The 26,907-nt window shown below is 46.3% G+C and overlaps 1 protein-coding gene across 5 annotated transcripts in view; it reads left to right on the top strand.

The window, feature by feature from the left end:
- The window catches only part of KCTD18 (potassium channel tetramerization domain containing 18), a 290,890-nt gene that overhangs the window by 57,613 nt on the left and 206,370 nt on the right, over positions 1-26,907 (top strand). For all 5 annotated transcript variants that reach the window (XM_085648695.1, XM_085648698.1, XM_085648697.1 and 2 more), the window contains 2 exons: positions 18,487-18,757; positions 22,998-23,209. In XM_085648695.1, the coding sequence (XP_085504821.1) occupies positions 18,508-18,757; positions 22,998-23,209 (462 nt within the window). In that variant the 5' untranslated portion in view covers positions 18,487-18,507. The remainder of the gene's footprint in view (positions 1-18,486; positions 18,758-22,997; positions 23,210-26,907) is intronic.

The following is a 26,907-nucleotide window of genomic DNA, read 5'->3' as shown; positions in this document are numbered from 1 at the left end:
ACATCGTCGGCATTGTTCGTGTCATTTATTACCTCACGGTCACCTATATAGGCATCAGCCAGACGCGCGGCCGCCTGTTCTTTTCTTTCCGCGCCAGTTAAGCGCTGATCCGTAGAAGAGCTACCCCTCTTTCTCTTTTTTTCGGACAAATTCTTTTCACTTTGTGTCAAGTGATTTTTCATTTTTTTTCTTTATTTTTTTTATGTGTGTCGAGGTTATGGTGCTTAGCCGTACAGGGTTTAAACCGTGTGGTGCCGGTCACCGCGCCATGCCGGTAACCGACACTCCCCCACCTTGTTTGTTTCTGGTGCCTCGAGCGTGACCACAGAACAAAGTTGTGCTCGGACTGTTGGGCCATGGCTCCAAAGGTCTTGTGGGAGCAAGCTTTGAAGCTGCCTGCAGCGCAGCAGTTGATACCGGCTGGCGATACTCCTCGGAGAAAATGATCCCGCTCGAAGAAGAGGTCACAGGATCACTCCAGGAGCCCCAAGTCCTCTTCCTCCCACTGGAGGTCCTCTGTACACTCTCGGAAGTAGCACAAGAAGAAATCCACGCGGACTTCGTCTTACCTCGTCTGTTCATCGACGAGAGAGGTAAGAAGCACTGATGCTCTAGGCACAGTTTTGCGGAGCCAGAGCCAGGTTAGGCTTCGCGCCTCCCCCTTTTCTGGGTGTTGGAACGACCCCACCTCAAATAAAAGAGTTTTAAAAGGCCATGCGCCGCATATTTGAACTGGACAACTCTCCTTGTGAGCCTTTGGGCCCCACAGGGTAGGAAGGGACCCAATCGGGTTCAATGACATCTGCCACGGCGCCGGTGGGGCCTTATAGATTGGATTCTGGGTCAACACCAGTTGTGCCAACGTGACCTTTCCTGGCATAGGACCCAAAGTCAGTCTCCAAGCATTCCTAGTTTGAGTCTGCAAGACCGATCTACTCCAGTTGGAGGGAGAATTAAACACCATCCCCTCCGCTGGAGGTCCATAACATCGGAAAAATGGGTCTTGCAGATCATTCAATGGGTCTTGCAGATCATTCAGGAAAGCTGTTCTCTTACTTTTCTGTCTCTGCTCCCCCTTTACCGGCAGCTAAAGAACGGCTGGCAGAGGCTCATCTAACATTACACCAAGAAGAAGTTGCAGCTCTCCTGGCAAAGGAGCTATAGAGAAAGTTCCGATTTTAGAAGTAGGCAGTGGTTGTTATTCCTGCTACTTTCTAATACCCAAAAAAGACAAAGGTCTTCGACCTATTCTAGACCTCAGAACTGTCAATCTCTTCCTCAAAAAGGAGAAATTCAAGATGCTCACGTTGGCTGAGGGCTTGTCTGCTGTAGACCAAGGAGACTGTCTGGTAGCGTTGGACTTTCAGAATGCGTATTTTCACATCCCAATCCTGCCCTCCCACAGGCGTGATCTGTGGTTCAAGTTAGGCCGCAAGCACTTTGATTCACTGTGCTCCCCTTTGGCCTTACCAGGGATCTTTGGTGTTCATCAAGATGATGGTGGTGGTTGCAGCTCACCTGCACAGGTTAGGGGTGTCCGTATTCCCCTATCTTGATTACTGGCTGTTGCTTGCGTCTTCGCCCTAGACTAGTCTCCAACCTCCAGTCTACAGCGGACCTCCTGCATTCGCTGGGGCTCTCTATAAACGTGCTGACGTTTTTTACTCTATGGAGTTTTATATAGCGCAAATTTGACCCGAAGGTATCTGGTATCAGAGCGATTACATAGCACCAGTTGCGTTACAGAGGACACATTCACTTTTTTTTTTTGTTAGGGACGGGGAGATTAAGTGATTTGTCCAGAATCACAGGATGTTCAGCGTCCTTGCCGAGATTCGAACCCGGTTCCCCAGATTCGAGGTGGACCGCCCTTGCGTTAGGCCAACTCCTCTCCCCTGGTCACACCCGACTCCTTTTCAGATGTTCCCCTTCATCGAAGCTGTTCTGAACACCGTGCAGTTTCGAGCTTATCCTCCCGAGCACCGAGTCCAGGATATTCAGGCTATGAGACCTGATACCTGAGATGTCCTTACGGGGACGAGTCGTGCACCATTTCAAGTTCTAAATAACATATGTGGTGCAGCGGCCAGAGCGGCTGACTCCGGAGCACGGGGCACGTGGTTCGATTCCACCGGCAGCTCTGCATCATGCGACTCTGAGCAATAGCTCACTAAGGGCCAGATGTAGGTGGCCAAATAGCGAGCGCCAATGCTGAAATTCGCAGAATTTCAGCGTCGGCGCTCGTTATTTGGCAGCGAGCAATGTAGGTAAGTTGAAACCTACTAGAAAATAAGGAATTGCAAAATTGCGATTCCTTATTTTGCTCTTGCATTTAAGGAATCGCAAATTGCGATTCCTTAAATGCAATGTAAGTAGCACAAAAGAAAGTGCACTTTAGCCTTAAGGAATCGCTAATTACCACCAACTTCAAGTTGGTGGTAATTAGGGTTTTCCTTTAAAAAAGCACTGTTTTCCTTTTTTTTTTTTAAGTGCCATGTGGCACACATTCATGCTCTTAGGGCATGTATGTGCGCCACATGTGCACACATGCACATTTCAGGGGTGCAACAGGGTGTCCTTTTGGAACCCTGGTACTTTGCGAGTGTCTCTTGGTGACTCCCAAATTGCAGGAGCAATTCCTATTCATTCCTATGGGCCTCTTGACCCAGTGGGTGTAGCTTCAGGGAATCTCTCCGATGTGGTCCAGATCTCGATGACAACTGCAAAACACCTGCGGTTGTGGGTCACAAACCACAAATGGGTCGGAGGCAAACTCCTCTCCCTTCCCCAACCAGATCTCACAGTAGTGACAGATAAGTCACTCCTGGGATGGGGAAGCCATCTGGGAGAGTTGGAGATCAGGTGACACTGGTCTCTGACAAAATCGGGCCGTCACATAAATTTGTTGGAGCTTCCAGCAATTGCTTGTCATTGAAACAATTTCTTCCCTTTGTAAAGGGGAAGTTAGTGCCGGTGTCAACACATGATACTGCAGCAAGCAGGGTGGGGTGGGGTCGTGGACCCTTTGTCAAGAGGTCCTGCGTCTCTGGACATGGCTAGAACAGCAGGGCATAACCTTGGTGATTCAACACCTGGCAGGTTCTCTAAATGCCCGGGGAGACTAATTTAGCTGCCTATGCCTAGCTGATCACGAATGGTGTCTTTAATCGGAGGTGGCGCAAGGTCTCTTTCAGCAGTGGGGAGAGCCTTGGTTAGATTTGTTCGCCTAGGAAGAGAACGCGCTATTGGTTATTGGTTGGTGAATCTTTCGTTGCAAGTGGAGCTCAGGCCTCCTGAAGACCTTTCTGCCCTTACCACTTCTGCCCAGAATTTTCAAGAAAATCAAGAACGACTAGGCCCAAGTCATTCTGGTAGCTCTGGACTAGGCACGGAGAGTCTGGCATCAACAGCTTCCCTGAATGAGCATTGATCCTCCGATCGGGTTGCCCCTACAGGAGGATCCTCTGTCGTAGCAGCAGGGGAGTGTTCTCCACCTGAACCTGTCAACTTTCCGCCTCCATGCGTGGAAATTGAGTGGCGACAGTAGATAGCTTTCAATCTTCGTCCTGAAGTATGTAATTTTATTTTGGTGACCAACCGGCCCTCCATTAAGACGGTACATGCCTGTTGGTAGAAATGTTTAAAATATTGTACAGAAAGGTCTATTGACCCTCTTTCTGCTTCTCGGTCTACTATTCTTCTCTTCATTCTTACCCTTGCCCAGCAGGGCTCTGCTTTTGATATATATTATTAATTTGAGTTTTATATAGCGCTGGCTAGACCCGGAGGTATCAGGGCGCTTTACATAAGGAAACCGCGTGTTTCAAATTACAAAAGTTATCACATTAATTACAGAAAGGATACAAATACAATACAGGAGTTATTAGCGATCATGAAAAACGAGATCCGCAAAAAAAGAAAAGGGTTATCAATCTGCTCTGTCTGCTTTCTTGCGGCTGCCGGACAAACCCTCATTGCTCAAGTCCCCTCTTGTAAATAGGTTCTTAAAAGGGCTTGTACATAAGATTCCACCTGCGCCCTTTGTCATGCCACAGTGGGGCCTTAATTTGGTTCTCACATACCTAATGTGTGCTTCTTTTGAGCCTTTACATAATTGTTCCCTCTGGCTGCTTACCATCAAGACAGTCTTTTTGGTGGTGCTAACATCTACCCGGGGGGAGGATTGCAGCCTTTATCATGCAAGCCTCCCTAAATAATGACCTTGGTGGATAAAGTGCTGCTTTGCACATGTGCTTCATTTTTGCCAAAGGTGGTGACCTGATTTCACCTGGGTCAATTGATCAATCTGCCCACCTTTTTTGCTCCCCCGCATCCCTTCAAGGAAGAGGAGCGTCTCCATCGTCTGGACCCCAAAAGATCATGGTTGTTTCACCTTGACTGCACTAAAGAGTTCCAAGTGGATGACTACTCTTTGTGGTTTATGTGGGAGCTAAAAATGGTCGGGCATTGCAGAAACAGACCATTTCTCACTGGGACGTTCTATGCATTAAGATATACTATGTCCTGGTTAGGAAGCAGCCCTCTGTGGGTTTACGGGCTCATTCTACCATGGTTTGACAGCCACCACAGCATTGGCTCTGGGTGTACCATTCCTGGACATCTGTCGGGCAGCAATGTGAGCATCTCTGAACACACTTGCCAAGCATTACTCCCTAGACAGTCAGGTCACGGGAAGGGCAATTCTCCCGTTTGGTCCTGTAGAACGTTTTAGTGTGAAAATTTGTCCGCAGCCCATCTCCAGGATGGTATGGCTTGGGTATCTGTTCAAAGGTAAGGAATCTGCAGCTAGAAGTCTTTATCACATGAATAAGTTACCTACCTTTGGTAACCATTTTCTGGTAGAGACCATGTCTAGCTGCAGATTCCTTACAGACCCACCCATGCCTCCCGGCTCTGCTGACTCATTTGTTAGGGCAAGGGTTGCTCCCTTTTCAGGGGCCTAGTTGTGACACACACGTCAGTTCACTTCATGGCTCTGAGCTTCTGGCATGGAAAAGTGACTGACTTCCACACGCCTGGGTGGCTCTTATATAGGTGACCGCGACGTCATAACAGACGCTAACCGTGCCCACAACGTCGTATAGAGCAATCTGACGGCACACAGGGATACTGCTCACGCAAATATTTCTGGATCCAGCCTGACGCCTGGGGAATTAAATGATGAGGAATCTGCTGCCAGATATTACTTCTACGAGATAATGCGTTACAGAGGTAAGTAACATGTTCTTCTCAAATGTTTGATATCTTTCCATATGTGGACTAAAAATGAATTGCTAAGGTTGCACAGGATATCATCCATAGAGTTACTGCAACCTCTTATTCGGGTGACATTCAAAAATAACTTTTCAAGGTTTAAAGCAGTAAAATTGTAGATACAGCTAGTTTGCATCCTAACACATGCAAGTGGAAAAGCACGAAAGAACCAATCTGGAAAGCATTTACACAAATGAAGCAAAGGCACTTGCACATCTTATATTGCACATCGAATATTTCTCATAAACAGATTGCCAGTGTTGAAAAGTAATTCATGAGTAATAAAGCAATGAACACGCTGATTGCTACAATACATATTATTCAACTGAGATGTATGTGGTTTTTATTACCTTTGCCCCCAAATCTTTGCTCATGAAGAAATTGCTTCATTCTATACATATTCAGTTCTGTAGGTCTACTGATCATTCAATGCAGAAAAAACTATTTTGAAACCCATTTAGGAACACTACCGGGCTCGGAGTTCAAATATGTGCTAAAATCTGGCGAATTGTAAAATAAATATTTTAATGAGCGTTTCTGCACAGCTTTACCAATCTTAGTACATAATGGTTAATTTCTAAAGCCCAGTACATTTTCGCTTTAAAATCATCTAGAACTATTTGACCTTTACTTCCACTCCAGAATTTCCAATGAGTGAATTAGATTTTTTTGAATTCATTTATTTATTTATTGTTCAGTTAATTAAAACAATAACAATATTACAAACACTATTTAAAGAAGAGCAAATTGCGTAAACATTACATTTCTCTAAAAACATCTTAAAATTTATGTAATTATAAAAATATACTTCATGTTTTGGTCATTGCTCAGATTTAGCTTTCAATTCTTGTTCTTGAATGTGTAAAAATGTTGTCAATTTACAGTTCATTTGGGGGTCGGTGGAATGCAGTCCTCTTATGATAGCTGTTCTGCACGACTTTATGCCTCTGTCCAGGAATGCTCTAATATTGTAGTACGTGCTGGTTGCAGTATCTTACAGTGGCATACAAGATGAATCAAATCTTCCTTTTTATAGCCACAGTGCCGACAATTTTTGTTTTCCCTATATATCCAATGAGGGGCATCCGCAAGAGTAGGGAACTGTCCAAACCTTAATGATATTAATTTTCTTTTTACATAAATAGAGAAAGTGGAGTCCAAATAGGCCGCTTGTTTCAGTGTTTTATAAGTGTTGATCACTGTCCATGAATGAATTCTTGTAGAAAAAATGTCTTTATCAACCAGCAGCGAGTGGAACTTTGCAGCCTTATATAGTGTTAATTTGAATGTTTGGTAAGGCATTTGTTTATTCCAAAACTCATTTGTGCAGGTAACCTTTAACGCATGTTCCAAAAATGTGTAGGCTGGCGAGTGTTTATCCTGTTCCATTTCCTGCCATAAGGATTCGTTAAGACTATTTTCCTCTACGTTTTGTTTTATTTGGTACCATACTTGTATGGATGTGTAGTCTGCCCAGTGTTTCATTTATTAGCCCGAACTCCAGGTGCATCTGTGCTGGAGATGCAGTTTTCGGGAGCTGAAGAACCTTTTTGTAAATACTCGTCATTAGTTTGTTTAGGGTTTCTGAATCCTTCCCGTGCATTGCAGCACTGGCGCATGATAGTGTTGGCAGTGCTTTAGCTGAAATTGTCGTTAATAATGGTTTCAAAGACGGTCCCTCCAGTTTCTTTGAAAGTGTTTTAAGGGCAAATGTTAGTGCCCCTGCTTGCTGCGTCATATATTTTTTCTGGTCTTGAAATGATAATTTATCATCGATATAAAATCCCAAATATTTGTAGCATGATACTTTCTCCAGTAGATTATCTTTTAATCTAATGTTGCAAATCAAGGCCGTTCGATTTGTAATAAGCATAGATTTTGTTTTTGAAAGATTTAGTTACAGATTATTTACCCGACAGAAATTCAGGAAGTTTGTTTAGTAGTCTTGTCAGGCCTACCTTAGTTAAGCTTAAAAGAACGATATCATCTGCGTAGACGAGATACGACAATTGTAGTTTTCCCAACTTCGGTGAGTGTGAATTAATTCCATCTAGCTTTCTCGAAAGGTCTGAGATTAATAAATTAAATAGGTTCGGAGCCAGTACGCACTCCAGCTTCAGTCCCGTGTTGGTATACACTTTTCTGGATTTTCTAGCTCCATTTCCAAGCTTCACGCGTAACCAAGGAATCTGTATAAGATATTTCAAGATATTGCCTCTATTTAAAATATCACAATTTCCCTGCGTTTCATATTCCGGGGACCATATTAGCTGGTGATCTACCTGGGCACTGGTTGTCTTTCCTAATATGCCCTCCATTCTCTTAATGTGAGTTTTGACTTAGTTGGGAGTACAGATTCTTAGTTTTTTTTTTTTTTTTCTTTTTTAAATTTATTTAGGTTTTCATAAAATTACATAACATACCACAAAACAGGCCAGGTAATGTTACAGCCAAGCGACAGTTGCGGTGTTTGAAATGTCTTTCGTATACATACATCTTTAGCAGTGGGACCCTCTGGTACACCTAGATATATACACACATTACGTCATCCACTTTATGCTCTGGGCCATCTTTGACTAGCATGCTTACACATTGACTTGTAGATGTATAGCAGGTTCATTTAGTTGCGACAGGGAGTGATGGTATCAAAAGTGTCTACACATGCCCCCCTCCTCCGTGCCAGGAGTCGGACACAATATCCAGCCCCTCCCACATACCGACACATAACAGAGCCCCTCATCTTTGGTCTCACACGTCTGAAGCATTCCCCTCCTCATCTACCCCTCCGTGCTTGAGCCCACTGCACAAATGGTTCCCAAATGTCCCACGGGCGGGAGGTCGGCGACATCAATTCCCAAAATGTGTTCAGTTGCGAATGCCCATAGGCCACATCCGCCAACCATCCCTTCACCGAGGGCACCCGGCTTCTAACCCAATAGAGCGCCACCTGCCTTTTAGCGAAGAGAAGAAGTAAAGCATGCAATTTGCTTGATTTAGGTGGAGTGTTCTTTACGTAGCCCAGTATCCCCAGCTCAGGGAATGGGTTATCAGAGCGCCTAACAATCTGATTAACCAACGTAAAAACCTGAGACCAAAATCCTTCAAGGCTGGCGCAGGACCACGCCATATGTAAGAAAAAGGCAGGCGCACCTCCGCATCTCCAACATCCTCCCTGAGCCCCATCCTATGTAGAGTAATCGGCGTCCTATACAGTCTATGAAGATATTTAAAATGTATTAGCCGTAGTCTATAATTTGGAGAGAGCTCCGCTAACTGCCCACAACAAAAGGACCACTGCTCCTCTGATAGCGGAGGGTGGAGCTCCTCATTCCAATGTTGAAGGGATTGTGGTCGGACCACTGGCGCCGTGTTCTGCATCTGTCTGTACAGCCTAGTGACCAACCTCCGTGGAGACGGGGAACTCACCAGGCCCTCCAGCGCCGGGAAGACTGGGGGGGCCGACGGAAAACTCTCACTTAGCGCGTGGCATGCCGCCCGCAGTCTGTGATACAAACATAGTTCGGAGAAGTGTACCGTCCGCCCCTCCGCTGCCACCGGGGGCTGCATACATTTATTATCTGGGAATAAATCCGCAAACGTATGAAGGTGCATCTTCCGCATCAGAGGCAAACCAATTCCGCCTTCAATACATGGCAACAGTGGGTTCCGTGCCAATGACAGAGATGGGGCATACAAAAGCGGCACACCTGCCCTCCGTCGCAGTTCCTCCCTGACCCAGCGCAACATCTCAGCAGAGTCTACATCTCCCCGAGGGCGGCGCGCCTTCACACAAATGGCCACTTTTAGCGGGACTGGCGCCACAATGTTTAGTTCGACAGCTACATGAGGTTGGAAGGGAGTCGGGTGCACCCAGAAGTGCAAAAATTGGGCTTGTGCGCAAAGGGCGTATAGGCGCATGTCCGGCGCCCCCAGCCCTCCCTGTTTTAAAGGCAAGGTCAGCATGTCCCAGGATGCCCGTGCCTGGCCGCCAGCCCACACCAGCGTAAGCAGGTGTGAACGCAGCGTTGCAAAAAATTGTGATGTCAAAGGAACTGGGATATTCGCAAATAAATATAAAAATGTAGCAATATAACCATTTTAACCAAGGCAATCCTGCCCGTAAGTGACAGAGGCAGTCTCACCCATATCTTCACCTTCTCCTCTAGCCACGCAACAGCTCTGCCATAGTTCAAATTCCAAATCTCCTGAGGTTCACGGCTCAACCAAATTCCTAGCTATTTAACAGCCTCCGCTTCCCACCCTAGGGGGTATTCTGAAGTGACCTTCGGGCTTTATAATCAAAGGGGAATGGATCACTTGTTGCTGGCACCAGGGTTCAGGTGGCTGTTTCCGATATAGGTAAAAAACCCTCAATCACGTAAAGCAGTACGTGGGCGGTATATCTTGGTTCTCCGCCTTTAAATACGTGATAGCATCATCATTGGGTTTATTCCATGCATCCTCCAACCTGGAGGGAACCACTGAATCTTCCAGTAGTGATCAGGGAAAAAAATGATAAAATAAAAAAGTGAGAAGTGCTCAAGTGAAGTGGTAGGTTATGATAAAAAATTCCTCACGCTACCTATAAAAATGCTTTTATTCTAATAGGTGCTGGGGAAAAGTTAAAAACATCAAGTTGCAGACTGGACGTATTATGGATCCTCTGCGATGTTAAACGTAGTGGTCGGTCGACATGTTTCAGCTCTTAGAGTGCCCGGAAAGGGGTCGGGGAGCTTTCTTCAGGACCTTGAGTGAATAAAGTGAATTGGGATATTTTCCAATATCATGTGGAAGTTCCAATATCAATTCAGAGGGACTTCGTCAGGGGTAGTACCTATATACAAGGATAGGAGGAAGGAGAAAGGGGGGGGGGGAAGTAAGTATAAGAGTCCTTGGTTAATGCAAGGAGAACGTTGTCATTATTCAAGGATGCTGCAAAGGAAATAAAAATAAGCAATACAAAAGCAACTATAATTGGCAAATCTTTATATACATTTGGTATACATTTTTATCTGCAAGTGGAGATTTGAACCAACGCTCATTGGGAGTGAGCTTTCAAAATGCAATGTGCTGGGAAGCAGGCGATTAGTAAGTTAATGCTAATATATGGAAAAGTTGTGAGCGTTTATAAACCTATTAACCTTCGGGGTGCCATCTGTCAGCGGAAAAACCAACTATTTGGACCAGTTCACCGAGATCCCAGCCAAACCTTCAAACCGAATAAATTCGCGCAGTACTGGGTCCAGGTTATCCTCCGGGTTTATGAGATGAAGTGTCACATCATTCGCATAAAGCGATATCAACAAACACCTGGAGCTGAACCCTATGCCCCGCGCCCTATGGTGTTGTCTGATGCGAGCTGCTAGAGGCTCCATCGCTATTGCGAACAGCAGCGGGGACAGTGGGCACCCCTGTTGCGTACCGCGCGATATGGGGAACGGGTCAGAAACCATTCCGTTTACACTGACCCTGGCACTTGGCATAGTGTATAACAAGCGAATCTTTTTAATAAGTAACGGGCTAAAACCTATTCGACTCAGTATTGTAAATAAATATGGCCATTCAAGAGTGTCGAAGGCTTTGGTGGCATCTATAAATACCACCGCTGCATGTATGTCCGGGTGCAGATAGTGTAGGGTAGAAAAAATCGTATGTATGTTATGGGATGTAGAACGCCCCGGAATAATCCCCGACTGGTCTGGAAGAGCTATCAGAGGTAGCATAGGTTGCACTCTGTTGGCAATCAATTTGGCAAGAATTTTCACATCCACATTTATTAGAGAAAGAGGTCTGTATGAGTCCATCTCCTCCGCCGGTTTGTCGGGTTTTAGCAGTGTGATTATCAATGCTTCGCGCATTGTTGCAGGCAATATCCCCACCTCCAAAGCCTCCTCGTAGACTGCCAGCAGTCTGGGAGCCAGTTCCTCAGCGTATGCCTTATAAAAAGCAGTAGTCAGGCCATCCGGGCCAGGGGCTTTATCCAGAGGTAGGCTTTTGATTACTTGGGCCACATCCGCCGCATTGATCGGGAGGTCCATATATTCCCTATGGGTTTTATTAAACCAGACCAGCGCTATGGACTCCAAAATGATTCCATCCCTTCCGGACATGCTCCCTGAGTGGCAGTATACAGACCAGAATAAAAGCCAGAGAAGGCATCCAGGATGTCACCTTGTCCCCTAATCGTGGTACCCGACTTCATGTGCAACTCGTGAATGTATGCCGCGGATCTGGGAGGTCGTATCATATTTGCCAGTGTGCGGCCCGGTCTATCCCCCTCCCCATACCTCCTAGCCTCCGCATATTTGCCCAAAAATTTCACCTCGCCTTGTGCCTCCTCAGCGTAATCTAGTAACTTAGCCTTTAGTAGATCTATGGTGTCGGAGGTGCCCGTCTCATAGAAGTGTTTTTCAAGGTCTTTTATGCCAGCTTCCAAGGATGCAAGCGTGCCTCGTATTGCCCTCAGCACCCCCGCCTGGCGGGCTATGCATTGGCCCCTAATAACAACTTTAAGTGCTTCCCAAAAGGAGGATTCGGTATCTACCGATACTGTGTTCAGCGCAAAATACTCGGTAATATCCTCCCTAATCTCTTCTTTGAAAGCCTCGTCGAGCAAGGCATGCGGTGGGAGGCGCCACGAAAAGCTACGATGGGGCAGGCCAAGCATCGACCGTCTCAGCAAGCAAGGTGCATGGTCAGACAGAGAACGGGGCATATGGTCGACTTCTGTTGTCCACAGAGCCACATCCCGGGATAGTGACCAATAGTCCAAGCGGGACCATGCATAGCGGTGATCCGAGATACAGGTGCCCTCCCTTGGCCCGCCATGTCTGTCCCGCCACACATCAACCAGTCCCTCATCCGCCACAATTGCCCCCAGAGCGGCGCTAGGCTACGGGCATCGGGTGCAGGCTACGGGCAGCGCCCTGTCTGTCAAGTGCATCATCCAGGACAGCATTGAAGTCGCCGCCCCAAAGAATGGTATTACACCCGGTTGCCTTTACCATCGCCCAGATCTTGTGAAAGAACTCAGGAGAGTCCACATTCGGGCGGTATACAGCCACCATGGTCACTGGCACTCCACATAAGAGCCCCCGAACCAATACATACCTCCCCTCCGGGTCCCCTTGTGCCATCCCTTCCTTCCAGTCCAACCCTCGCTTAATCAATACAGCCACCCCCCGAGCATAGTTGGAATATGTGGCAGAGTATACGTGACCCCATCTAGCATGACGAAGTCGGGGAGGCATTCAAATGCGTTTCTTGAAGGAGGCATATGTCAGTGAAGTAGGCATGTACCAATCTAGCCTTCCTGCAATCATTCAATCCCCGAACATTCCACGTTAAGCAATTTAAAACATTAGTGGACTTGTGTGTGTTGCCGTCAACAAATCGATAAGCCTGACAGCACCCACATCCTCCAAATATGACATCAACCACAGATCGGACAGCATTGATACTGGCAATAAGGAACAAAACAAAACCCCAACTATCCTCCCACCACCCACTCCAACCCCCAATCAGGTTGTAGATTACCCATCCCAAAATAGAAAGCATGCAACAAATCAGGGAACCTTCCCATGGGTGCGTGACTGTGCCAGCATCTACCCCGTGTGGAGCAGGGTGGCCGGAAGATCTGCGGACGTCACGGCCCGCCCAAGACCACACCAACGAAGACAGGCGCACTGCAGCATGGCCAGGACTCTTAAAGGAGGAGCAGATATTCACAACAATAAGGCACAGGTTCCCCAAGTAGCACAACCACTGAGTCAATATACAGCAATACGATACCCTTGTTAGTCATTGTCACTCAGGTGGCCTTCTGTTGCCTCCGCACTCTGTTTGCTTCTTGGGCCTCTTGCCACCTGCGTGTTTAGCGAATTTTAACGCCGACTTGGCATCCGTGAAAAAATGTGTGGTGCCCTCAAATGACACCTTCTCTAAGTTTCGCCGGGTATAGCAAAGAGTAGGGGACCTGCGCTTGAAGGAGAAGTCTCTTGGCCGGGAGGAACTCCCTCCTCGCCACCTGCACAGCTGGAGTAAAATCCGGAAAGAACGAAATGGTGTTTCCCTGGTGCGTAATCTTGCCCTTCTCTCTAGTGAGCCTCACGATAATATCTCTATCTTGGTAGTTCAGAAGCTTGGCAATGATAGGCCTAGGTGGCGCTCCAGCAGGTGGCCTCTGACCCAGCGATCTATGCGCCCTTTCCACCACAAAAACTGCAGAGAGGTGCGGGTCAAATAGTTCATGAAGTAAGTCCGCAATGTAGGTCTCCATTTTGGATATGGCAGTTGTCTCCGGAATACCCGTGGCGCGGAGGTTGTTGCGTCGCGACCTTGCTTCCAAGTCATCGTTCTTCACTCTAATGACTCCCAGTAGTTTATCCATATGCAATAGTTGTTCCTTAGTTTCAACCTGGAACTCGTGGAAGTCAGTGGTACGATTGTCAAGCGTGACTCGTGCGTGGCAACCTGCGATTTGACGGAGTCCAATTGCGACGTGAGGGTGTCCAGTTTAGTATCAATGTTGCGGAGACTGGACCTCATCTCGAGCATGAGAGCCCTCAAATCCTCCCCTTGATCTTCCACGACGGGTTCGCGCCGACCTTCTGCCTGCGTCTCAGCTTCGGAGTCTGCATGCCTCGTCACTCGCTTATGGTCGAAGGTGAGTTTCGGCTGCTTCGAGTCGTGCTTCCCCATTTCGGCAGGTACGATACACTCCCTATGAGTTGTAGGATAGAGAAAACCAGCCTTTTCACAAGTAGACCTCACCTACCTAGACTTTGCCATTCATCCACAACAGGCCGTCAGGTGGGGGCAGGTGCACAGGACAGTTAAGACGTCCTCCAAGCAGCACAATGGGACCAGGCCACAGCCTACCCCCGCACTTAAGTGTGTGTTGTCCACCGCGCCGCGGGCGGACCAGGCTTCACATCCGCCTTTCCAGCTCCCGAGTACGGGACGTCGGGGTGCAACCTGCGAAGCAGGCGATCACAGCTCTGCAGCAACGAAGCAGTGTGCGCTCAAGAGATTACAGCCAGGCCTTGTCCACAATAATTAGAATCCAAACTGGTCTCCTTCCCTGCCCAGTGATAGCACTGCCAGTGTCGCAGCGCCAAGTGTCCACAGATGCCTCGAGTACAAACAGCTCAGCGGGCAGGTTCAATCGTGCTTTCCAATACTCCCAAGTTAGCACGATACACGCATACGACACCCAGGGGGGGACAGGCAGTACAGCGACACCGCGAAGTACCTCCACACCTCACAGGGGGGGCCTACGTTCCACATCAAGCACCATCGAATCTCACAGCAGGCACAGCATCATTGTATGGCATCTCACCGCCTTTGCCCCTCCACGCGGGATACGCTCGCGGACTTCATCTGCTTCGCCAGAGAAAATGGCGGTCGTCAACAGCCCCCTCACAGGCAGCATAGAGTGGCAGTCGCGGCGGGGGCACCGGAGCATCAGCACCCGCCGGTGCAGCAGCGCTCGCGCCTCCAGGCCGGCGCTCGCTGCCCCACCGCTCCGCACCAGAAGATCCCGCATGGCGACTCGGCAGGTCGTCGCTCACTCCCCAGTCGCACCGGGGCTCTACTCGATCGTCTCCGCCAGGTCCCCAAACAGGCGAGCGGGGTCGTAGCAGCCACGCCGGAGTCAATGTCCTGGCTCCACAAGACCTCTCAGTCAGGCCCTCCCCTCGCCACAGGCGTAGGCTCACTCCGCCGGCCCCAGGGCCTTAGGTGGCGCGGGAGCCCCGGGCTCGATTTTTACAGCCCCGCTCACGCACCAGGGAGGCGTCCGGTCTTCTCGCGGCCAAGATTTCGGCATTTTGGAGAGGTGTGGCTCACTGGTTAGAGGCGGCAGATCCGCAAGCAGAGAATCGGCCAGGGACCAGGGTTCAATTCCCGACGCGGCAGGGTCTTGGACCAGGGTCAAAACGGACTCGATAATTCTCACCTCGGTACCTACTCTAACCAGGAACACACTCGGCAACTCTGGGCATTAGCTTGCCTCATCTCCACAACGGCCCCCCACATTCGCCGGGGATGCCTGGTTTCACCTTGGAGATACCCAGGAGGGACCATCTCACAGGGATAGCCAGGACGGGTTCCCCAGCGGTCTACAGCGCCACGACGCCTCAGGGCAGCAGTGCGCTTTATAAGACACATACATTTACATTTACATTTACATTTACATAAGCCCTGTGCCCCTACAGTACCCGGGTCCATTCCTGGGCCCTGTAAGTGCAGTGCTGCCATTTAAGAGTACATGGTGCTGAGAGCTCGTCAAACACAAACTCCACAGCACCATAATGGCAACACTGAAGACTGAGAAGTTTGGTATCAAACTTATCAGCACATTAAACCCGCACTGATGGCAGTGTGGGATTTAATGTACCAAGCACCACAGAGGGCATCTTAGAGATGCCCCCTGAAACCTAACCTACAATCCATGTCTGGTCTGAGAGGCTGCCTAGGCTGCCACACAGCAGACATGTTGCTGGACCCCTGGTTAGGAGAGCCCCTGCTCTCCTGGGCCTGCAACAATGCACATCCTGAGCGAGGTGCTAGGTCTCCTCCCCCAGGATGGACAGGGGGAAGCTTCAAAGGCATGCACCTCAAAATCCTAAACAAACCAAGCAGCAATGTCCCTCTAACTGTCAACTAAGAATCTGTATCGGCGGCGTGGCCTGCTGAGCTGCGAAATGGCTGCTTCTTGAGCGAGCTCCGCCGGCCGGAAAAATATCCTCAACTAATCCTGCACTTTCGGATCGGCTGAAACCCACCCGGATCCGCTGCGGAGCTGGAGCAGGTTGTGTGGCACTGGCAGGTAAAAGTTGAAGACACAGCGGTGACAGACGACTGCAATATCGCCTGCCGAAATCTTGGCCGCGAGAAGACCGGACGCCTCCCTGGTGCGTGAGCGGGGCTGTAAAAATCGAGCCCGGGGCTCCCGCGCCACCTAAGGCCCTGGGGCCGGCGGAGTGAGCCTACGCCTGTGGCGAGGGGAGGGCCTGACTGAGAGGTCTTGTGGAGCCAGGACATTGACTCCGGCGTGGCTGCTACGACCCCGCTCGCCTGTTTGGGGACCTGGCCTGTCGACCCTCGAACCTGCTCCTGCTACATCCCGGCACCTCTTGTGGCCAGCAACCTCACAAACCCCGGAGGACCTGGCTACCTTTTGGCTCTAAGCACCTGGGACTCCCATGAGCAGAGGCTCTGCTCAAAATCAGCTCTAATCCCTGGCATCAGCCTTGAACCGCGAACCCTGCACACTCTGCACCCGCCAAGCCTGACCTGTGCCGGGGTGAACAAAGACCACGAGGACGACCCCCCGGCGACTGTGACCCCGAGTCAAGGCACCCAAGGACTTCCCTTGACGCTCCTGACGACGCCTGCAGCCTCAGATCCAGGTACCCCCCCAACCGCGAACAACAGAGGGTAAGGCGGCCCGCTGTGCCCAACTCCTGGGTACCTACCTATCCTCCAACTACCTAACTTACCTCTCAAAGTGGTGGTGGCACCTGAAGAATCTTCGTCCCCGAGCTTGCAGCCTTTTTCCAACCAGGAGCTTTCCCATTGAAATCAATTGAGCGCCCGAAGGCTCAAAAGCACCCTGTATCAGCCGCCCGAGTGACCCTGGCAGTGTAACCTCTACACCTATCTACTTCCCCATTTGCCCTGAACAAGTGACCAGGAGCACACTTCTCACAGCTGCGTGGCCTGCTAGGATAACATTGGGCCTAACTCACTCTGCACCCGGCTGCCCCTGCGCCGCTGAGGGCGTAACAACTGTACCTACCTGACCCTGGGAAACCCCGGAGTCTGTGCCCAGAACCTTAACTTTGCCAGTCGAGTACTTACCCAACAGCTGATAACTCAATTTTCTCCATAGGGTAACATCGACTGGTTTCTTCTGAAATTTCTTCTAAGTGTGGAGTTTCTAAAACTTAAAATATTCACCAAAAATCAGCCGAGTAACGAAAACGAAAATACTCACCTGCTTTTAGGAGAGATCCCAGTGCTAGATCTTGGTGCCCAGTACTGACCCTGAAAAATATTCACAACCGTACTTACCAGTAACCCAATTTTCTTCCATAGGAAACCATTGACTGTTTTTCTGTGAAATTTCTTCTAAGTGTCGATTTTTGCAAACTTTAAAAATTCTTTAAAAATCGTGCTAACTGTGAAAACTTACCGGTTTTAGATAGAGATCCCAGTACTGAGTCTAGGAGCCCAGTACCGGATTACAAAAGTAACGAGAACCTACTTTACCTGCGACTTGAATTTTCTTACATAGGGAATCATTGGCTGTTTTTCTATGAAATTTCTTCTGTCAACTTTTAAAATAGCTAAATATTGCCTAAAAATCACAACAGTAACTAAGTCGACTTTTATCTCTTGTTTCTAAGAACTGTCCCAGGACTGAATCTAGGATCCAGTCCTGGAGTTACAAAAGTAATCCTGAAAGTAATCTATTGCAAATAGCTTAAAACTTCCATTGAGCTCAATGCATTATTGTGTTTGAAATTGTGTTGCCTATTGCAAAAACCTGTAACCAGTATTCACAAAAGTCAATTGCATATTGAAAAAGTATTTACCTAAAGCATCTCATTCTGAGAAAGTATATTTTAATACCTATTGTTGGTTCTAAAATAAAACGCATATATTTTTTTTCTATATAAACCATTGGCCTAGAGTTCAGTTATTGAGTGTGTGAGACCAATTGCTGACTGTGTACAACAAATGCTTTAAACTGTCCTCTGATACTGCCTTACTGCTCGACCAAGCTACCACTTTGGAGAGTAAGGTTATATCTAACTTTAGCCTCTGCCAAACCTATGGGGACTGTGGACTCTGCACACACTGTACCTACTTGGGAACAGTGTATACAGAGCCACTTTCTCACAATCTACAGCTATCTTCTTGCTTTACTTTTGCAACTATGTGTTGTTCCACTGACTTTAGTTTTATTGGGGCATTTGGGTGATTTCTTGCGAACAATCCTCAGTTTCCCTTGTGATTCTTATTAATATAATTTGTGGGGGCTTCCACTCTTCTTTAATTATATCTTTACTGAGAGTGTTTGCATTTCTTGTAGCAATATCCTGTGTTGGTTCAGGAAGATGAATTTCCAATGAGTGAACCTAGCAGTGTATTGTAATTTAATATGTAGATCAGTGTTTTAACACTTTGTTACTCTGTTGAAAGGTAGTCCAGCAAAAGAATCAAATGGAAGCTTTCCAGCCCCCCTGTGGCCTCTCTGCGTGTGCAGTGAAAGGTGATGGCAGTGACCAGCATGCTACAAGCTCAACAGTGACCGAAAATAATGGATTTGTTCAAGATGACATTTCTGAAGTTCTGCGGCTCAACGTTGGAGGCTGTATTTTCACTGCAAGACGGGAATCTCTTTGTCGCTTCAAGGATTCAATGCTGGCAGCTATGTTCAGTGGTCGTTTTCCTCTCAAGAAAGATGAACATGGTAAACAAGAAACAAAAGTAATGTTTTTAGTTTAACCAAAGATGTTTTGCAACGCTGTGCCCCAGATCACCTCAACCACACAGCATTTATTATTTTACAGCAATTGGGAGACCTTCCATGTCTATAAAGAATGTGTAATTTTTCCTACCAACAATCAAGCTGTGACATTACAACCCTACAAAACATTGGAGGTCTGTCATGGAAGATACTTGAACCAGCGAATCTGCTTGAACACATTAGTAACTGTTACATAAATGCTGAAGATATTACTTTGTATTCATAATCCTTTCATTCGAACTTGCACTGTATATTACCAGTTCCTATCTATTAAATACCCCTTTTCATACTTAAAAGGTATGTTGCAAGTTACATTAGTGTGCCGAGACCTTATAAACTTACGGCTTGTGACTTGTAACATCCTTATAGAATATGTTTGAGGTGGGGAGTCTTTAACGAATATCTTAAATGTTTGCTGCAATAGGTTAAAACAAAGTTCATCAAACGATCTTCTAACCATTCTGAACTCTTTAACATGTTAGCTCTCCTGAAGGGTTATTGTTTAAGGTAAGTCTTTCTCTTCGGAATGTTTTTGAATTGGGAGTCCCTTGTTCTAATCTCCCACTCTCTCAACCTTTCTGTTTGGTGGATCGATGCAATGAGTACCCCAGACTTCTTATGGGAACAACTGTTATTTATTGGGGCTTTAAAGAATGCCACTGTGGCAGTAAGTTACGCTGTCTTATGTTTACAGTGAGATAGACGCATTTTTACTTAACTAGCAGTTCTGGGCTAATATAATTTCAGTGCAATGCAAGGTTTCCTCATCCTCTCCTCAGACTTTCATTGTCCTTTCAGTTTCTCCTGGTCTTCCTCTCCCTCCCATTTCTCTCCTTCTTTAATCCGTGCTGTCCTCCCACCCATTCTGTTCTTCTCATGCTCACCCTTCGTACCGTAGCATGCTAAGTAGGAGGACCCCTGAAGGATCTGCTGCTACTCTGCTGAACACCATTTGAGTACCCAGCACCATTCAGCTGTTGCTGTGTGCTCTGAACCAGCTGCATGAGTGAGCATTTGAGTCAGCACAAGCCTTGTAGGAAAGAGTGGATAGTGGGAGAGCAGGAGAGGGACTTACACTGGCAATGGGAAATAGAGATTAGTAGTTTGTGCTTTTAGTCTTGTTGACCAGAAGTTTCCTGGTTTGTTAAAATGGTGATAAAATGCTAATAGGATAGGTTGGCAACCTAATCCATAAAATGATTGGCAAACTGTACTAATCGGTTTTGAAAACTATTCTGTGCCCTTTGGCAGAAAGCACAAAATAAAGTATTTTGTTTATTATGTCTCAATTCTCTCATTGTCACTATCTACATCAATATTTGTTTAGTGTATAACCCGAGAATGGGCAGGGGCCTTTTCCTTAAATCCTACCTTCATTTATACTTTTCACATATGTCACTTTCTTTTGTACATTCAAGGTTTTGTTTTACGGGCTGAAAATAGGGCTTAAGCTGTTCTCATGCATTATACGTATAAAGTCCTTAAGCTCTGTTGTTAGTTACATTGAAGCTTAGTAGCTGCATATATGACGGTATCCAGTTATCAAGTATAATGATCCAGAAATAGCTGTTGTTGCTAACATGTTGTAATGAAAGGTTTCAGATCTCCCCTGGACCAAAGTATGTACCGTCACTTTCCCAGGGAGAGAATATCATTTCCAAACTTATGGAATATAACATATACACAGCAATTCCTAAGGTGGGCAAACTTTCAACACTCCCCCAAAGGCAAGGCAAGAAAACAATATCACATGAGTATCCTCTAGACCAAGGTAACACACACAACACTTCTCTAGAGAGAGATATACTTTGCACATCACTTGCCAGGAGTAGAACAACTTCCTATAACACAATTACCTGCTAGAAGGAAATTCACTCATCCTTCTACAACAGAATACTTGGCCAAGAACAGTCCACACCTCCTGCTACAAGGAAAAGACGAATTGGTATATCTGGGATCTATTTATTAGTAAATAGCACCACACGGTAAGCCAAATGCACCTATCATAGCAGACTCTAACATATCAATAGTATGATTGAAACACAATCAAGGCAAACATATATGTAGAAATATATATATATATATATAAATGTATGGAACCTGAAAATAAAGTTATAGTAAGCAAGAACAGTAGGAAAACTAGAAATTAGTGGAACACCTCACCAACTGTCTGTCCATCCCGTTTCCACTTCGCCAAAGGGGAGTCCGGTTCTTCGGCTGAAACAGGAGACAGTAGTGACACTATACGCCCCACCGCCACAGCTGCACGTCTGCCCTGTGATGAACTTCCACCGAACAGAACCCAGACACCTCCTTTAGTACAAGTGGAGACGCAAGACGAAGCTCCTGGTGAGCCTCTCCTCCTTTTCCCATCAAAGTCCATACCACTCCGCACCAAGGCCACAGCTTCAGCTGGCCAGGCGTCTGTTATGGCTTCAGAGCAGAGCGAGCACATTCCTCTGACAAGATCCAGTTCTTTCTGGTCGGTAAAGTGTGAAAAACATGTGAAAAGGAAAACATGCCCTTCTCACCTAGTGAAGCTCAGAAAATGGCGACAGCTCAGAAAATGGAGTCACTTAAGCATAAGCCTCTATTCACGCAAAAGAGCAAAATTAGTATGCAAGATGACATAAGATCAGGCCAAAGCCAATAGCAAGCACTGCCGTTAAGCAAGATAAAGTCAGAATCTGAAAGAGACATAATCAAGCCCTACTTCGTAGCTTATTCTTACTAGGCAGGCCTACACATCACTATTTTATGTTATAGATGTTGATGGAGATGGTGATGGGCGACGGTCATTATCAGGCTATTTATCCACATAAATGGCACATTCATTACACATGTACTGCAACAAACATGCTGGGAAAGGGGTCTCTATTCACAGTTGCAGTCAGAACATTAGTATCTGAAATCCTTCTGCATAGTTGCTTGTTAACATAAGTGTTTAGTCCATTCAGTCAAAAGTAATGCCTACGCTGCTGTGAATTATTGTTAGAAACAGTGGTTCTTGTGGAATAATAGAATCATATATAGATAATAAGATGCACAATCGCAATGGAAGGGTTAAAATGATGTTAGGGCGAAGAAACCACATACACCTATGGTTTTGGTTTGATACAATTGTATTTTATATATCGCAAACAAAATTCTATATACAATGAAAAAGAAAAATGTGCGTAGTGTCCCCAGTGAGAAACGGGAACCTAAAATATTGATGATATAATTGTATTTTACAAGGTTTCCGCGGAATTCCAAAAAGTTGACCATTTAGCAACTCAATACACAATATACATACAGCAGCTATATACAATAATACGCGCTGTTAATGGATCGCTTTCTTTTGTTGCCGACGACGTTTTGACCCTATACGTTATCTAGGGTTTCATCAGGACCTATGGATTTAGGGACATCTGACTGGTAGAATGCGCAGCCGTGTGAGGTGTACGTACCAACAGTGGGTCATGGAGAAAAAGGAAAACAAGATACTCACAAGGACACCGAGCCGGGTGCCCAAGTGAGAGTGAAGGCTGGTACTCTGTGGTTGGCTTAGCACTGTTACTGTGTTGACGATACACAGAGACGTGTATGAAGACGGTGATGAGGAACATTGGAGTTGGTGTCAATCACAAGCGGTGCTGTCTCGCTGACCTGTGAATCACGAATGTTCATTATGGTGGTCTGTACCTACATATGGTGTGAAGCCCATCTATAGAAGTGAGTATTTTTCATTGAAGACAAATCCTTCAATAATTGCAGTCCTCAAAGAGCGTGACGATCCACTATGTGGGTAGCACAACAGCGTCAGTCTGTCTGCTGTTGGCCAAATGACCTTGCTGTGAATATCACAATTCTGAAGAGAGAGCGCACATTTGTATAACTTTTTAATTTTTGGGTTCGCTTGATGGGTTAATATAATAAACAATTTAACTCCTCACATATTTCACGTAATGCCTCATCAGTAAAACTGAGAGTTCCCATTACTACAAAAGAGCTTGAAGCCCCAATGATGAAGAGGTAGCTGTAGTGAGGAGCAGACAAACTTAATGTCTAACATAACACACAGTAATTTTAATGGAACACAGCCTTTTTTTCCTTGCCAATATTTAGATCTACATTCTCATAACTGTGCAGTAGAAGTAAATTGTTCCTTCAGTTATCTTTATTTGTATTTTTACTTTTGTAGGTGCTTGCCTTATTAATCGGAATGGAAACCTCTTCAGATACATTCTAGATTACCTCCATGGGGAAGTTGCGGTTCCTACAGACCATCAGACTCAGATTGCACTGCAGGAGGAGGCTGATTATTTTGGGATCCCGTATCCTTATAATCTCATCGACCATTTGGCCAACGAAATGGAAACTTATTGCGTTAAGTCAAGTTTCGAAATTAAAAAGGTATTTGCACTAATTTAATTTAACTATGTCTTTTACCTGATTATGTCCAAAAAAAAAAGCACTTTTTTTTAAAAAAGGATTCTTGTTTAAAAAATATATATTTTATTTATTGATTTTAACAATAACACAACATAAAGTGCTGTAATATTATCATTTGACTGGATATACTCAATTCTGTATCAACTGTGTCAAGTATGTTGTATACATGCATATCATGGCACTCCTAAGTTATATGGTTCAAATAATTGAGTAGGCTACAATCCAATATCCGTGACTTGACCAGTAGTTAATAGAGGTTCCCCACATATAGGCGTTATCAATAACAATACAACTAGACCCCTGATGATTCTCAACTAGTGTAGCTTATCAGTCGCCCGCATTTTCACCTTCCGGTTCCCCTGTTTACTTACCCACTAGATAATGCTGGTATAATCCCTTGAAGCTTTTAGGTCGGTTCCGAGAGAATAGTAGCTCATTATATGTATCCGATTGTGTATTACAATAAAGCATGTCTGTGACCCACTCAACTTTTGTCGGCACCGGGCCTTTAGCTCATCGCATCGCCACTCTAAGTTTAGCCAGTAATAACCTCATCGCTATCAGTTTCCTTATACTTTTATCCACTTCCATATCATAACCTAGTAGAGCAAGCAGCGGATTAGGTTCAAGGGGATGGCCCATGATCTCACTTAGTTTCTGAAATATCTTCCTCCAGTATCTCAGTTTTCCAGGGCAGTCCCACGCAACATGTATGAATCCAGCTATTTGCTCTGGGCAGCGGTGACATTCTGCCAAGTCTCGCAGTCCATATTTGAAGAGCTTCTCTGCCATATATTACACTCTGTTTATATATTTTAATTGTATTTATCGATGTCTACTGTTTAGAGATATGCGTTTGATGACTGTGCAGCAATGCTGCCAACTTTTATCACTTATAACTAGGTCTAGATCCTTTTGCCTGTCCTGTCGTACTTTCATTAGCTGTGATTTTTTTGGCTTCCTGTGCGTAACCGTACAATCTGGTCTCTAACTTTTTTGGGGTGTTTGCATGTATAATATAAGTGAGCATTGGTATCTCTACCAGTTGCTGCAACTCGTCTCCCAGTTTGTCTCGTCAAGCATGCCTAGTTCTGAGGTATTGAAATCGATAGAGCTATCCCCTCTTTTAGAATATCTTCCCACTTACGTATCACTCAATTGTGGAAGAAGTTGCCTAACTTCAGTATACCCAAAGTTCATAATGTACGAACTACTTCTCTTTCTCTTCCTGTCGGAAACCAAGTACATCACTCCAGTGGGGTTTATGGTGAATACAGCAGTGCGTCTGTCTGTTTCTCAAGCGAAGTTTTCTATGCGTTGCAGAGTTTAAGGAGTCTAGGACACCATATGGTCTATTGGATTTATTATAGACCACCTTAGGGAGCATGCCGAGGTCAGCAGCGTCTCTTTCTATGTACATATGTGGCAATGCCTTCGGGCCATGCATCCAGATATATGCATGAGAGGCTTGAGCTACCCTATAGTACAGTTCAAGGTCTGAAGCATTTAGGCCTCCCATGCTTTATGGCAACTTTGGTGTTTCCCACTAACCCTCAGATGCTTGCCAGCCCATGCCAGCCTAATCATCAGGGATCACAGTACAGTGAATGTGTCTTGGCTGTGTCATTGGTATATTTTGAAATAGGAATCAAGGCAGGATGACCATTTTCATAATAGAAATGCGTCCAAGCAGTGAGGGGAAGTCGGATCCATCGGTCTATGTCATCCTCAAGTTTAGAAATAGCCCTCCCAAAATTATCGGCTAGTACTAGTCCAGGGTCTTTGTGAATTTGTACTCACAAGTAGCGTATTGAGTCTGTTGACCATTGCATTGGAAAGTCCAGCTGTATCGGGGTAGTGTGTGGGGTTCGAGGAAAAATTATGGATTTTGACCTATTGACTCTGAGACCAGACAACTGCCCTAATTGAGTTACTTCGGTGAGTATGGGGTTAAGGTGCTTCTCTGGGTCACGGACATATATCAATGTACCATCTGCATATGCTGAAACTATTAATCGGTATCCAGGGAAACTCCATGCCCTATGCCCATGGTATTCCCTTAATGCACACAAGCGGTTCTGCCACAAAACCGTATAGGAGAGGGGATAGTGGATATCCATGGCAGGTTCCTTGCTTAATAACTAGAACGAGTAACAGAATTGCCCACCTGCACTCTTGCCCGCGGTGCACCATGACCAATCGGAGAAATATCTCTCTTACCCCAATTCCTCTCAGGACTCCCTTCATGAACGCCCATTCAACTGAATTGAACGCCTTTTCTGCGTCTAGGAATACTGCTGCAGCTCTAACTGCTGGGTCAATCCTTTGAATGGTCCCAAATATAGTTCTGAGATTCTAGGTAGTACTCTGCCCGGGGACAAAGCCAACCTGCTCCGGTTTTAAAACCAAGGGTATTGGGGGGAGAGGAGGGGGGGGGGCTAGGCGATTAGCCAGGATTTTGGCAAAAATCTTGGTATCTACATTTAATAGCGATAAAGACCTATATGAAGAGCAGGCCTCCAAGGATTTCCCAGGTTTCAAGAGTGTGACTATTAGCGCTTCTCTCATAGATGGGGCATCTCTCCAGTCTTGACCTTCTCCTCATGCAGAGACATTAAGTAGGAGATAAGTAATTCCTGAAAGGCACTGTAAAAAGGGATTGTGAGGCCATCTATTCCTGGCCCACTACCTGTGCGTATTGTTTTAATAGCACTTAGAATTTCACTAGGGCTGAGCGGAGCCATGAGATGCTCCCTATGTGTGTTTGTGACCCGTGTCTGTGTGTCTTATAATTCAGAGTAATATCCGCTAAACCTGTCAGCGATCGCATTAGGATTAGTAAGCTTATGGCCAGTCTTATCTTGTATTTTTAAAATCGTCACTGCCTCCCTTTTGTCACAGGGGTAGCACACAACAGAGTTGGTACACCAGTAGAAAGCCTCCAATGTCGAATGATTGCCCACGCACCCAGGGGAATGTTACACCGGACACTCCACACTCGCAACCTGAGAAAACGCACACACTGAGCTCCCCTCTTACCGTAATATCCTGGAATGTAAATGGCCTGAGCAACAAAATAAAGAGGCGACTGGTATTACAATATCTTAAGAGACATGCTCCGTCATTTGCCCTCACACAAGAATCACACCTAGTGGGTACAGCCACTAGAGCATTGGATAGATGGGGCTTCAAAATGGCAGTACACTCCGAATTTACATCCGGATCTAGAGGGGTGGGGATCCTGATCCGAAAGAGCTGCCCTCTGATAACAACCGGGACAAGGTCAGACGATCCGGGGCGCTTCGCAGCACTTTCCTGTCAATGGGAGGGGCGCACATACAACCTAGTCTCCATTTATATTCTCCCGGCGCTCCATAACATCGCCCTCCCGGCCCTAGGTCAATTTCTGCTCCCACTACCTCCCGGGGAACTAATCTTGGGGGGCGACTTTAATGCCACAATGGATGCCGCATGGGACAGACACCCACCAAGAGGTCTGGGGACAACTTCTTCCCACATCCGGGAATTCCTAGATGCACTTGGGCTAGTAGACATTTGGCGCAAGCGTCACCCTAACGAGCATCAGTACACCCACCACTCAGGAGCACACAATAGCTTATCGCGAATAGACTACATACTTACCTCCTCAGCAGGTTTAG

The sequence above is a fragment of the Triturus cristatus genome, chromosome 3_2 (genome assembly GCF_964204655.1).
Source record: "Triturus cristatus chromosome 3_2, aTriCri1.1, whole genome shotgun sequence".
NCBI lineage: Eukaryota > Metazoa > Chordata > Amphibia > Caudata > Salamandridae > Triturus > Triturus cristatus.
The sequence above is the reverse complement of the archived record's forward strand: the minus strand, read 5'-3'. Positions and strand labels throughout refer to the sequence as shown.